This window comes from Rhipicephalus microplus, chromosome 2, assembly GCF_043290135.1.
Source record: "Rhipicephalus microplus isolate Deutch F79 chromosome 2, USDA_Rmic, whole genome shotgun sequence".
NCBI lineage: Eukaryota > Metazoa > Arthropoda > Arachnida > Ixodida > Ixodidae > Rhipicephalus > Rhipicephalus microplus.
In genome coordinates, this window is record NC_134701.1 from 47,989,887 (window position 1) to 48,005,151 (window position 15,265).

A 15,265-nucleotide genomic window follows, 5' to 3' on the forward strand; every position below is an offset into this window, starting at 1 on the left:
TGAAGTACGCTTTTTAATCAATACATCTAATAATGTAGTATTTTACGCAGAGAAATCATGCGCAAAAAGTAATAAGTAATTGACTACAACAGTAATTACATATTTGGTCGTATTTTTTCAGAAAAAACCTACGCCTATACATTAGATTTTTTGAGGAGCTGTGGATTAGTGAAGGCGTTTTAAACACAGCAGCTTTTCACAATGCTCTCTTTTTTACGACGACACGAAAAATAAACTCCAATTAATTTGAAGTACTTTGCGTTATCTGCAGAATAATTGCGTCAATTATCAGGAGGGCAATGAATTAAGCGGTCGCCAATAATCAGACCACATACTACAACAATATCTGTTACATAAGATCACGCCGCATCAAAATGCCATATTTTTATGTTTACCCGATAGTGCGTTTTCGAACATTTCACTTCGCTGTTGGACAGCAACACAACACTGTCACAGCCCATTAAAAATGTGTCATTGCTGCAAAATAAAAGCTTTACTCTATATTCTGGGACTTTCTCGTTATTCTCGTGATGTACGTTGGGAAAATTAGCCTTTGAAAGTGTTTGTTCACCTTACCAGGTTTTGTCACCGTGTGAGTGGCAGATGTCTTTTTTTAACAATAATTGGAACAGGCCAGATCTATCGTCCACCACATGTGCTTTGCAGACGTCAATTATCTGCAGGATGTTCTATCAGAGGAAACATTGTGACGTGCCTCCACTCACTGCTTTACTGATTACCTTTTGAGTCACTCCACTTACATTGCGTCTGCCCAGCAAGCATACCGCTAAGTTGAGAGAACCAGTAAGTGTGGGTTGTTTTCTTGCTTGGCCGATAAATGTTTTCGCAACCTTTTAAACTTCTGCATTTCGTCCCTCACCACGTTGTTTTGCTGAATCGTTCCTAACTATTGTGTTTGTCTTACAGTCATGCGTCATCTGCCTGCACTAGGCGTCACGTGGCCAGTACGATCCATTTCATTTGTTTGTAGTTCAGTAGAAGCCTTTGTCCCTGTTGCGCGTCCTACTCTGCAATCCTCCGGTCTCTCAGTATTGCTCTCATGTTTTTTTCGTTCCGCTGCACCCCACATGGCACTCACTTTTTTTATTTGACTTGAACTCCAGGTCTTAGCCACATATGTTAAAATTGGCTGTATGCTGGAATTGTGCAGTTTTCGATTCGGCGACAGTGGCAGATTTTCTGTCGTTATTTAGGTGTACCTGCTTAATAAGAGTAACAGTCCCTGAAAACAAACTGACAGCCACGACAGAGGCCCCAGGTACGCTGCGAGTGTATGTCAACACACTTAAAAGATACACACCGCTGACGTTCACGTAGCTGTAGACGTGGCGCATGGATGGCCAGACCACACAAGCCTAATCCCGCCGTAATTGCAGCGCCAGCAGATGTGCACAACTTCTCCGCAGTAGCATAATTGGTGGTCGACGCCGTGCAAGACATTGGTCTCATGCGGGAGACGCGTTAGCCCGTAGATAGGCGCAATGGCGTCAGAGATAGAGGTGGTCGTTGACGACATAATTGCGATGGCGCGGAGGCTCGACGCGAACGTTTCGTGGCGAAGGCACCACTGTGGCCGTGGCATAGCTCTTTACTTCGCCCTGAGGTAGCGGTTCTTCAGCAACTCGAAGTGACTGCTCAATTACCTCGAGAACGATATCCGCCAATGGATGCACCTTGTGTGGCGATAAAAAGAACATTTTCGGAGCTCTTCACATGTGACCACTGGAATCATTTGACGTAGGAAAAAGGCACTGAGAGCTTGAACTTCGCCGTTATTTGGCGGCAGTAAGATGTATGAATTGTTGTGCCCATATTTTATGTGCCTTGTCGACTACGTGCCAATTATAAAGGCCTCCTAATTCTGTGACTGCCGTAGGCTTGTTCCTTATCGCTGTTGCTTATCAAGTTTTTTCACACCTTGCGTATTAAAACTCACTTTCTTTCGAAGAAGATCGTGGTGTTTTTGAAAGTGCGAGACAATCGAGCTATCTTCGGGCAGATGTCGTTGTTTTGTTGCAAAGGTAGAGGCTATCTGGGACATAGCTGGGACCATTTATGAGGACAACACTCACGTTGGGTTCATTAGCTTCATGCAAAAAAAAATCCCAGCATATCCATGGAATAAATGATAGTGAGTAGACCGAAGCACAGGGTGGTTTCATCGCTAAACCGTGAGCCGCTCACGGATATCGCCCACTGCATTATCTAGGACGTCACAAACGCTGTATATATATATATATATATATATATATATATATATATATATATATATATATATATATATATATATATATACAAAGAGAGAGAGAGAGAGAGAGAGAGAGTTTGACAAACGTGCGAAAACACAAGATTTACTAACGTTTCAGCAGGTGGGCCTGCCTTCGTCGGAGTTAATGGTTACAGATAGCACACAGGGCACATATGTAAGCAGTCTCTTTGCGTTTCACACGGTTAAATCATTATCAGTAGTTTGAGAAACAAGATTATATATCACCAAAGGCTTGTGGCTATAGTGCATATACAACTGAAAAAGGTATCATTGCACAATAGTGAATTGGCACGTTTTAGATACCTTTTATTTGTGTGCAACGGAACAGGTCTGCAAAATAACAAACAGCGCACACAGTCACTCACTTGGCCATACATTCTGCGAGATAATCACAACCTCAGGACATTCAGTAAGTCTTTAAAAAAGAAAAAAAAGTTTAGTGAGATGAAAACAAAATCCAAAAGCAGGCAGAGCAATATGAATGCGAGTAAAATGGTGAAGCGTCAAAGGCCACCTACATTATGTAGGTAATAATAGACAATAGTGTCTGCAACAAACTTCAAGTTCAAAATTAAGGCCAATTTCACTTGTGATACTGCAAATGTCGTATATTTGCAAGAATGCTCAATCTGCCATGTGCAATACATAGGTCACGCTGAAACTTCTTTTCGATACCGTTTCAATAATCATAAAGCTCATGTGCATGCCCTTCCTAACTTACTGATTTCAAGGCATGTCACCGAGGCAGGTCATTCTTTCAGTAATAAGATAGCTACAATGCTGGAATCGGGTTTTAAATCACACCATGAACGTGAAGTAAAAGAGTCATTTCTAATTCATTTATAAAAAAATATCTGCTGGCATGAACGAGAGCCCGGGTACGCTTACTTGCATATTGCCTTAGTAAATCGCCTTTTTGTTTTACGGACTAGTGTATATTCTTTGCACGATGTTGGCCTATTGTCTATTATTACATACATAATGTAGGTGGCCTTTGTTGCTTCACCAATTTACTCGCATTCATTTTGCTCTGCCTGCTTTTGGATTTTGCTTACTTGCTTGCTTGTTCCTTTCTTTTGTGGCTCTCACCCACTAAGGGGGATTGGCCAAGAAGCCGGTGGTTAATGCAAGTAAATACCTACAGATTTTCTAGATTAGGGGAATATGATTTTGGATTTTGTTTTGATCTCTCTAAACTTCTTTTTCTTTTTTAAAGACTTACTAAATGTCCTGAGGCTGTGATTATCCCGCAGAACGTATGGCCAAGTGAGCGACTGTGTGCGCAGTTTCTTATTTTGCAGACCTGTTTCATTGCACTAAAGTTGTAGGTTATCTAATACGTGCCAATTCACTATTGTGCAATGATACGCTTTTTCAGTTGTATATGTACAATAGCCACGTGCCTTTGGTGATATATATTCTTGTGTCTTAAACTACTGATAATGACTTAACCGTATGATACGCAAGGAACGGCTTATATATGTGCCTTGTGTGCCATCTGTAACCATTCACTCCGACGAAGGCAGGTCCACCTGCCGAAACGTTAGTAAAACTTGTGTTTTCGCATGTTTGTCGACCTCTTCTTCTACAGCATTTTCACCGGGTCCATTGAATTTCCCCCCACCATATATATATATATATATATATATATATATATATATATATATATATATATATATATATATATATATATATATATATATATATATGTCACCAGAAAAGCGAACGAGCCAACGAAAAAACGATGCTTTATTGCCAACGTTACGGCCGGGGACCGGCCTTCGTCAGGGCATACGTGCATATATATATGTATATGCACGTATGCCCTGACGAAGGCCGGTCTCCGGCCGTAACGTTGGCAATAAAGCATCGTTTTTTCGTTTGCTCGTTCGCTTCTTCTGGTGACTTATAACTCGACTGGAATACAGGAAGACTTTCAAGATATATATATATATATATATATATATATATATGTATATATATATATATATATATATATATATATATATATATATATATATATATATATATATATATATATATATATATACGAGCAATTTTATTATTTTAAGTGGCAGCTATACGTAACTTTCTTTTCTTCTTCATTTTAACGGCTTTATGGTCGGCGAAGTGGTGGATAGGTGATGGGGTGTAGCTGGATGTTTACAAGGACGAAGTAGTGGGCAGTTTGCAAAGGTGGAACTATAGGCGGTCACTTACCAATAAGGGGTAGCGGTACAATATATGGTTTTTTAACACGCACGTGGATGCGAGTACACGACCATCTTGCATTTCATATTGGCTACTTATCAACAGTACTTCATGGTCAGTGAAGTGGTGGCTAAGGGATAGTGGGACAATCTATGTTTCTTTAACACGCACCTGGATGCAAGCACACGCCAATCTTGCATTTCATGCTGGCTACTTATCAACAGTACTTGCTTCATGGTCAATAAAATGGTGGATCAGTGATGGGGCGTATTGACATGTTTGCTAGGAGGAAGTAGTGGGCAGTTGACAAAGGTCGGCCTAAGGTGGTCACGTACATACATACAAGGGATCGACAGGCCCACGCTTTCAGAAGCTTCTCCACTAAAATATCTTAGGGTTGATTTCAGGACCTAAGGTTCTCCAACTACGTTTTCAGGGCGTTATTATCAAGCTTACAGGTGAAGTGATGAAGTTTACTGCGAATAACAGACCAAGATCGGTGCCTGGGGATAGCAGCCAATTGACACAAGACTCGCTTAATGTGCTCTAAAATAAAGTCAATCTGTCTCACTGCACTGTCGTTGCGAGATCCATGATCTCCCTTTTTTCACATGGGCGCAGCCACCGACGTGGCTGGAAATGCATATTGCCCTCTCTTACTCTAGTTCTTCATCAATGAAATAAACTTTCTTGTGCGTAAGTTGGAAATACATCGTTATCAACAGTGCGCAGTTGAAAAGCCACAAGACAAGAAACACATATTTGAGTTGAACTAAAAATAACAGGGACGAAGGATGGTACACAAGACGGGCACTCTGTGTACTCTGATTTAACAATATTGCCACAAGGCAGTAGTGGGATTGGGGCATAAAGCGGTAGAGGGTCCCTGGCTGAAAGAAAAGACTACGAAGTGGATAGAGACTGGTTGCAGCCCGCCAGTGCGCCAGGCATTGTCATCGCGTGTATTTGTTGTAAATATCTGTAAATATACTTTTCCTTGTAAGATTATTGGTGGAGGTGCTGGGTACGCCTACTTGGCTTTTCCGGCAAACTAACACGGAACTTCGGAGTGGTCGCCACTCTTACTTTCCTGCAATGGCTCAACAGAACCACCCACAAGAGCAACAGCAGCCGCAGCTGCAGCAGCAGCAGCAGCAGCAGCAGCAGCGCCAGCACCAGCAGCACCAGCAGCACCAGCACCAGCAGCACCAGCTGCCTCCTCTGATTCTCCTGCCTCCACGAGACCACGGAACCTTCTGGGGCATAGGCAAGGACTAGGTGAATGTTGAAGATTGGGTCGCTTTGTACGAGCGCGTGAGCGAATACTATAGATGGGACCCTACATTGATGCTGGCAAACGTTGTATTTTACTTGCGGGATACGGCGCTCACCTGGTATGAGACGCATGAGTCGGAGTTGACCAGCTGGGACGTTTGAAAACTGAAGCTTCTCGAGTTATTCAGCAGGCCATTCAGGCGACAGCAGGCCACGAGGAAAGACCTGGAATGTCGCGTGCAGACATCAACAGAATCATATGTATCTTACATACAGGACGTATTGGGCCTCTGTCGAAAGGTGGACAAGAACATGAGCGAAACTGACAAAATCGCTCACAAGTTGAAGGGAATTGCCGATGACGCCTTCAATCTGTTGATCGTTAAAGATTGCGCCACCGTCGACGCGGTTGTGAAGGAGTGTCAGCGCTTTGAGCACGCCAAGAACCGTCGCATAACCAGCCAGTTTGCGTGTCTGCCTAAGACTGCAGCCACTTCGACCTGCGAAGACAGCCCCAAGTTCACGCAAGCTCCATCGTTCGAAAATGTCACCCGAATCGTTCGCCACGAACTCGAAGCAATGGCTCCTGCAGCCATCGCCTCTGACGGTCCTCAAGACAACGCATCCACCGTCTCCCTCATCCATGCCAAGAAATAGCAATCTCGCCAAGAAATAGCAAATCTCGGCATCACACCTGTTTGCACTGGTCGCACCACCGAGAGCTCGGCTTCTGTTAACCAGATTCCGGTGTACCCTTCACGCTACCCTTCCCGCTACCGGAACCCTGCTGAATGGAGAACGTCGGATGATAGACCGATCTGCTTTCACTGCTCTCGCGCTGGCCACATTGCACGCTACTGTCGCAATCGTTGGTCATCCAATTCATCTTAGAACACTGGGACATGACGTCGCTTTGAAGGCAGTTCTCGCCGCTTTTCTACTCCGTACGATCCAGAGCCTGCTCCTACTAACGTTCAGGGCCGAAGGTTAAGCCGGTCACCATCACCCCAAGGCCGCCGATCTCTTTCGCCGATGATTTCTCGATCCAGGTCCCCTGCACGACCTGCACCCTCAACCTCGGGAAACTAGACCATGCAGCTCCCGGAGGTGACGCTTCATTAACGTCCCATTCTGCAAATCCTGTGTTGACGATTCCTAAACGCCGCAATATTTTGGACCTTTTGGTGGATGACGTTACCGTTACAGCTTTTATAGACACTGGTGCACAAATTTCAGTCATGAGCGCTGCTCTCTGTATTAAACTGGGAAAAGTGATCACGCCTCCTGTTAAGTGTACAGTAATGCTTGCCGATGGGAGCACATCTGCCATTCTCGGCATGTGTACCTCTCGCGTGTGTACTGCTGGGCGCCAGACCGTCGTATTGTTTACCGTGCTTGAGCAGTGCCCACAGGGCGTGATTCTTGGCCTTTATTTTCTCTCTGCGCACTCCACCCTTATCGACTGCTCGACGGGTTTTCTTCAGTTTGAACTGCCTTTCGACGCCGCTGTTGCCCGTGATGCTCAAAGTCGCCTTTGTGCCACCGAGTTCCTGCATCTTCCGCCGCAAGCCGCGACTTACGTGCAGCTCGTGGGTGATGCGCCTGTGCGCGATGGTGAATATTTCGTTTCATCTCTCACCGACGTTGTGCTAAAGCACTCCATTGCTGTCCCGCACACCGTGGTGAGAGTATGCCATAATCAGACCCATCTGTCTCTTTTGAACTTTGGTTTCTCCACGTGTGTGCTCCCTGCTGCTATTAAACTAGGCGTCATGTCGTCGTTGCAAGAGTGTCATATTTCTTAACTGTCGGCTCAGCAACCTACTCCGCACGTCAACTTGCTTACTGCGCCCAACCTGTCAAGCATTGACATCGCCAAATTGATAGCGCCAGATCTTTCGCCCTCCGAAGCACAAGACCTTCACCGTCTGTCGACATCCTATGCGGACATATTTGATCTTGACAACCGCACTTTAGGCCAGACATCAGTTGTGACCCATCACATCAACACCGGCGATGCCAACCCAATTCATCGCCGCCCTTACCGCGTCTCCGCTGCCGAACGCTCTGTCATCCAGAAAGAGGTCGAGAAAATGCTCGCCAAAGGCGTCGTCGAACACTTATCTAGTCCGTGGGCATCCCCGGTCATGCTTGTCAAGAAGAAGGAGAACACATGGCGGTTTTGCGTCGACTATAGACATCTCAACAAGGTCACTAAGAAGGACGTTTACCTTTTACCAAGAATAGATGACGCCCTTGACTGCCTTCAAGGCGCAAAGTTTTTCTCGTCCATTGACCTTCAATCTGGTTATTGGCAGATCGCTGTTGACCCACGGGACTGAAAAAAAACAGCATTTGTAACCCCCGATGGGTATACCAATTTATAGTAATGTCGTTGGGGCTTTGTAATGCGCCGGCCACCTTTGAGCGCATGATGGATTCCCTTCTGCGCGGCTTCAAATGGTCCACTTGCTTATGCTACTTAGATGATATAACTGTTTTTTCACCGACGTTCGCAAGCCATGTAGAGTGACTGTTCAGTATTCTCCAAGTATTTCGCAACGCTGGTCTCCAGCTGAACTCCTCCAAATGCTGTTTCGGCCGTCGCGAAATAACTGTACTTTGTCACCTCGTTAACGCATCTGGGGTACAGCCCGATCCATTCAAAATTCGCGCATTAACTCAATTTCCCGTGCCCTCTTCTCATAAGGATATCCGGAGCTTCCTTGGTTTCTGCTCCTATTTTCGCCACTTCATCCGAAATTTCGCCGATATTGCGCGGCCTCTCACCGAGCTTCTCAAAAAAGACGTCCCATTTACTTGGAATTCGCCTCATAGTGCTGCATTTTCGGCGCTCATTGCAGCCCTCACGACTACGCCAATATTAGCCCACTTCGATCAGGCAGCCCCGACAGCAGTTCGTACGGACGCGAGTGGCCCCGAAATCGGTGCTGTTTTAGCTCAGCGTCAGCATGGACTTGACTGTGTCATCGCCTACGCCAGCCGCCTTTTATCCCCTGCCGAGAGGAACTATTCGATCACCGAAAGAGAGTGTCTTGCTCTTGTTTGGGCTGTCGCTAAATTTCGCCCGTACCTCTTCGGCCGCAATTTTACTGTTGTAACTGATCATCATACACTCTGCTGGCTTTCCTCGCTAAAGGATCCCACGGGGACGTCTCGGTCGTTGGTCTCTACGCCTCCAAGAATACACCTTCTCGGTCGTGTATAAATCTGGTCACCTCCATCATGACGCCGACTGCCTGTCACGGTATCCAGTGGATCCACCAGACGCCACAGAGAGAGCTACGAAGGCTTGCGTCTTATCAATATCAGACTTTTTGATATCGCTTCTGAGCAACGCCGCGACCCGGATTTACTTTCCATCATAGAACGCCTGAGTTCCGCTACTCCACCCACTTCTCTGAACTTGTATTTCCATCATGAAGGAGTTCTCTACCGCCACAACATGCGCCCTAATGGTCCTGACCGCCTTCTCGTCGTGCCTTCCCATTTGCGTGTAGATGTTCTCCGACAGCTTCACGATGAACCTGCCGCTGGTCACCTGGGAGTCTCCCGCACTTATGATCGCATCCGGCGCCGTTTTTTCTGGCCACGCCTATATCGCTCTGTGCAAAAGTATGTCGCCAGCTGCGACCTTTGTCAACGTCGAAAACGACCAACATTGCTTCCAGCTGGCCTTCTTAACCCTATTGAGATCCCTGCTGAACCATTCTACCGCGTAGGACTTGACCTTCTCGGGCCATTTTCCACTTCTGCACCCGGGAACAAATGGGTTGCCGTGGCGACCGACTACGCGACACGTTACGCGATCACACGCGCTTTTCCAACCAGCTGCGCTACTGATGTCACCGACTTTCTGCTACATGACATCATATTGCATCACGGCGCTCCTTGACAGCTCGTTACTGACCAAGGCCGATACTTTTTATCTCGCGTCGTCAAGGATATCGTACGTTCCTGTTCCACGAACCACAAGTTCACAACGGCATACCATCCACAAACTAATGGACTTACAGAGCGCCTGAATCGTACGGACATGTTGTCACGGACATGTTATCACGGACATGTTGTCAATGTATGTTTCTCCAGACCACCGTGACTGGGACGCAACTTTACCCTACGTCACCTTCGCTTACAACTCCTCCAGACATGACACTGCAGTATATTTCCCGTTCTACCTTCTTACGGACGGGAACTCTCTCTGCCTCTTGATACACTCCTTCCCGCTGGTTCAAGCTCCCCTGTCACATACGTCCGCGATGCCATAGAGCGAGCCGACGCAGCACGACAGATTGCCCGAGAACGACTCATGCTTTCTCAAGCCTCTCAGAAAGATTGATACGATCGTCACCACCGCGAAGTTTCGTATGCACCAGGTTCTCTCGTACTCTTGTGGACCCCATGTCGTCACATCGGCCTCTCAGAAAAACTTTTATTTCACTATGACTGACCATACAAAGTCCTTCGCAAGATCACCAACCTCACCTACGAGATACAGCGAGTCGTCGACGAAGCGCACTCAATGCTACCATCCACTGTTGTGCACGTCATAAGACTGAAGCCTTATGTGTCACCCAACACTCCCCTTTCGTTACAAGCGCCGGGTCGGCGCTTTAACGCCGCGGGGTGGTGCCACAAGGCAGTAGTGGGATTGGGGCATAAAGCGGTAGAGGGTCCCTGGCTGAAAGAAAAGACTACGAAGTGGATAGAGACTGGTTGCAGCCCGCCAGTGTGCCAGGCATTGTCATCGCGTGTAATCGTTGTATATATCTGTAAATATGCGTTTCCTTGTAAGAATATGTTCTAGTAAGTTCCAGACACGAAACTTACTAGAACGTGTTAGTTGATGCTAAACACAGGTTTAGGACGCAACCGACATAGACGTCTCGGAGTAGAGTTTGCTGCTACGTTGGAACATTAAAATAGCACCTGCCTCACGACCCTTGGACACAAGGGCTATCGGTGAGGCATTTGTGCATATGTCATACACCTCACCATGAATTCAACTACCCCTGCCATTGGTCTGTTTTAGAAGCAATTCATGCCACCGTCATGATTTTGAATACATATATCTTTTAACCACTTTAAACTGTGAAGTTTTAGGCACCTATACAACCACGTAACAGCCTCATAGTTTGCATCCTTCACATGTCACCGTAAACCACACATAAATGCTTTTTTAATGTATTTTTCCTGGCGCTCTTCGGCCAAGTATGGCCCTTCCACCAATAAAAAGCGACATATAATCACTAAACACAGAGAAAATTGAGTACACAGTGCGAGTAACGCCAAAGAACTGTTAAAGAAGTATCTGACTTATTTCGTGTTTAAGTATTTCTCTTTATCTTCGTTTTTCTCATTTCTAATATGCATTTGTTGTGATTCAAGAGTGTTGTAATATGGCAGTGCAGAGTTTCTGAATCACATTTTTTCCTAATCATGTTATCCCTCAGGCTAGCATGTCAAAATCTCTAAGGTCGGTTATAAGGTCATATTAGGGAAGCCGCGTAAAGTAAACGAAAGCGTTGAGCCATTCTTCGATAACTGGTGTGTCTCGAAAAGCAACCGCAAGATCTGTAAGTAATGCATCTTTAGACATGGCTGAAATAGACAGGCGCTTCAGAGTTCGGAACGCTCACATGCCTTTACACCGTGGCCGTGGGGTAGAATGACATTTTTTAGTGTTCTCTTGTGCTGCCCTCATATTTATCATAAATAAAAGTTTAAAAAGTTAAGAGAGTAAATCAGTTATTTTGGTAAAAAAAATTTGAGATTACAAATGTGAGTACATTGTTGATTGCGTTGTCACACTGACACTTCTACAGCCCAACTAAAACGCAAGATTACCAAAAAAGCGCCTGGGAAGTAAGCACAAGCCACCAGCACTGAGGTGCGATCAGTCTCCGCTGCGTTCATTCACTTAGGTTGCGCACAACTTTTTATCGATGCCTCGCTGTGGCGTTGTGAACTGTGCAAGCTGAACAGAAAAGATGTGAAGGAATGAACTAAAGGGTAAAGTACCAGGAAATGACAATTTTAATGCTCATTTCAACTGTTTGGTTACTGCGCAAAAATGATTATTTTTAATTTGTCTACTGAAGATCGTTTTTACCAATTCGTTAAATACTTCAACATGCACTGCAGTATACTAATTATTGTGCAATAAAACTATCTTTCTAAACATATACGTTGTAGAGCAACAAAACTGTTTTGTAATGAATGAAAATGCGAGAAGTGTGTAATTTGTGGTTGCTACCTGGCAAGCAGTGCCTAAAATACACTATATTGCAACGTTCCATTTCTCAAGACTTGTTATCACCCCAAAACACTACACAATTATCAGCACAAAATGGGGTGCAGTTTTCGAGAAGCTTCCGGACTTTAGTAGATCATTTCGTTAAGATCACGCCCACTCTGCGAACTGTACAGATTATTCTGGAACCTATGCCACCACCAGCGATAACGCTAAAACATTCCATGGCGAGAGTATAAATGCCGACGCACTTCGCCGCTTGTGAAAAGTTGATCGACGGCCGACGCTCCGTTCACTGCTTACCTGGCGCCGGAATTCCCGCGACCAGGCACACTGCCAGTCATCGACCCCATCTTATCGAGCATCAAGCGAACCCCTGGACAACTCCCCCCCCCCCGGCTCTGTCCAGGCCTTCATCGTGAGCCAACGCCCGGGCACCACAGCGCAAGCCGTGGGAGCCAGGGCCAGGACGAAAGTGTGATGGCTTTCGCAGCGCCACCGCCAAAAGCTTATTGCTTTAACTTCAGCGCTCCAGAGGGGAGCACCGTTGACGACATCATAGATGCCCTCGAAGCAGTAACCGGCCCAGCCGGTATCAAGTCCCTCCAGCACATGGGAGGTGCAAAGTTCGGCACCGCAGCCGCAAACACCCATGCAGCCACCAAGCTGAAGAGCCGGGGCGCCATTATCTTGAACGGCGAATCAGTTTCACTAGTTAGCGTACGTCTTGAAATAGTCCACGTCACAGTCTTCAGGATACCGCTGTGGGTAAGCGACGCAGCCCTAGCGACTGCTCTCTCCGCCTACGGCAACGTGCAACATATCCACGAGCCAGTGTTTAAGGGCCGCCCTGGGGATGGCACACGTGTCCGTGTGGCGCGAGTGGAAATGAAAAGCCGAATACCGAACTTTCTGACGGTCCAAGGCTACAATGTCATGTGTAATTACCGGGGTGTGAAGAAAGTGTGCTCTAAGTGCAGGAATGCTGGTCACATTGCCAAAGATTGTGCCACACCCCGTTGCACGCGCTGCAACGTGTTTGGACATGCCACAGAGGGATGCGCAGAACCGTGCAGCAAGTGCTCGGGCAGCCATGCAACAGCTGACTGCGTACGTCCGAAGTCCTTCGCAGCGGCTGCAGCAGTGGCAACCGACGAACAAGCGTGCACCGACCTCACGCCCGCATTGCAAGATGACTATCCGGCGCTCGAGCCTGCGAGCGACACTGACGTCCATGCTGAACCACAAGACGCCGGAGACCTGCCTCCCTTGTCTGAGAAAGCTTCGTCAACCCTTCACACCCCGTCCGAGACCAGCGACTTCTCGCCGAACGCCTATGAAGAACACAGCTCATCCAAAGCCAAAGCCCGAGTGCCCGTACTTAGCAGAGACCACGAGAGCTACAGCTCTGACACAGTTGGCAACATCATTAGCTCCGAGGCGCAGAGAGCTTCAATGGGACGCGGCACCCGAACGACGGGACGTGCAGACGCTCCGATGATCGGCGCAGACAAGACCACAACAGTGATTATGCAACCGACAACGACGAGCGCCCGCACCAGCAAGTACTCGGCTCAGACCCGCAAACTGAGCCTGTCAAACCCCATTTACCAGATTACAGGTGCGGCCGCCGGTGCGAGTGTCGGTGCCAGCGCCTTGGAAATAGACCGTTCAGCCACCAAACCAGCCCACACACTGACCACGGACTCTGAGGGCTCTACGGACAGTAGTAAGCCCCAAAAATTCGCTAATGCTCTGATGACATCAGAGCATTTCTCTCTTTAGTCAAGTTCATTCGTTGAGCACTCGCCCCACCCCCTGCAAGGGGTTTCTTTGAAGCTTGCGCGCACTATTTTTTTTTAAAATGGCTACGGTGCATTTTCTTTCCTTAAACGTAAGGGGTTTCAGATGCCAAGATAAGCAGAGAGAAGTCATGTACTTCGCAAGGTCACGTCATGTCGACATTCTCTTCTTACAGGAATGTAATTTTAGAACCCCTTTTGTTGTGCAATCCTTTTTTTTATATTTTGGAGCCGAAGCCTTTTTTTCGCTGACTGATTCAAAGATGTGTGGAGTCGGAGTTGTTTTCTTGACACCAGCGTTACGTCGAAGAGCACATTGTGTTTATGGTTTTGATAGCCGCACACTAGCAGTAGACTTTGACCTCCACGGCAGACGAGTAAGGGCGCTCGTAATATATGCCCCAGCTCAACGTGGGGGCACGGTCGATTTTTTCTATTCAGTCGACTCATTTATGTCTTACAGCTACCCTACTTTCTTAGTAGGGGATTTTAACTGTGTTGAGGACACCGACAGAGATGCGTGTGGACGCAGAAAAAGCAAACAATATAGCGGAGTTAGCGCATTGCGACAACTCATCCGCAATTTCAAGCTCAGGGATGCGTGGGTCGACATTCACGGATATGACTTCGTTGCCACATGGCAACGGGGTCCCAACATGACCCGGCTAGACCGCTTCTATTTTCCAGAAGTGCTAGCCACACATGTCCTTAGTTGCGAGGTCCTACATTTCCCACCAGACGTTCCATGCATTACAAACCACTTTCCAGTGTCTGTAAAACTTTTCTTTGAACAATCCACCACATTTAGAAACCATTGGAAAATGGACACCACACTCGTGCACAACCCGGAAAGCGTAGTATTACTGCGCAATGCACTGGAGCAAGCATGCGAAAGGCCGCCTGAACCCCGTAACTGGAACGCATTGAAACTCAGTTGGCGCGCCGAGCTTATCAAAGCGGGGCGCGAAAGGAAAGCGCGCCTGACGACAGAGATAAACGACACCCTACGACAAGCGCCCATTTTTACGCAGAGGGGAGACGCTGACGTTCGCAGTGCACGACTATCTCGTTCAGTTAAAGCCGTGGTACGAACTTTTGCTACGTCGTGTGCTCAGATTTGGGTGCACGTTAAAGAACCCCAGGTGGTCAAAATTTCCGGAGCCCTCCACTACGGCGTCTCTCATAATCAAATGGTGGTTTTGGGACGTTAAACCCCACAAATCAATCAATCAACTTTTGCTACGTCTTAGTTCATGCACGGCTGCGCAGTCTTTTATCAACGGACGACCAGTTTCAGATCCAGCTGTTCTTCGAAGTGTTCGCAATGGCTCCTTGGGTGAACAAATGCATGTCCGTTTCGTTCAGTTGCCGAACGGCGAACAGTCTACACGAGCAGAAGACATAATGAGGGTC

General features: G+C 46.9%; 1 protein-coding gene across 1 annotated transcript in view; it reads left to right on the forward strand.

Annotated features, from left to right (window-relative positions):
- The first annotated feature begins 734 nt into the window (after positions 1-734).
- LOC119169104 (uncharacterized) overlaps positions 735-15,265 on the forward strand; it is a 563,356-nt gene continuing 548,825 nt past the window's right edge. Inside the window, exon 1 of the mRNA XM_037420202.2 lies at positions 735-804. Within this exon, the coding sequence (XP_037276099.2) occupies position 804 (1 nt within the window). The 5' untranslated portion in view covers positions 735-803. The remainder of the gene's footprint in view (positions 805-15,265) is intronic.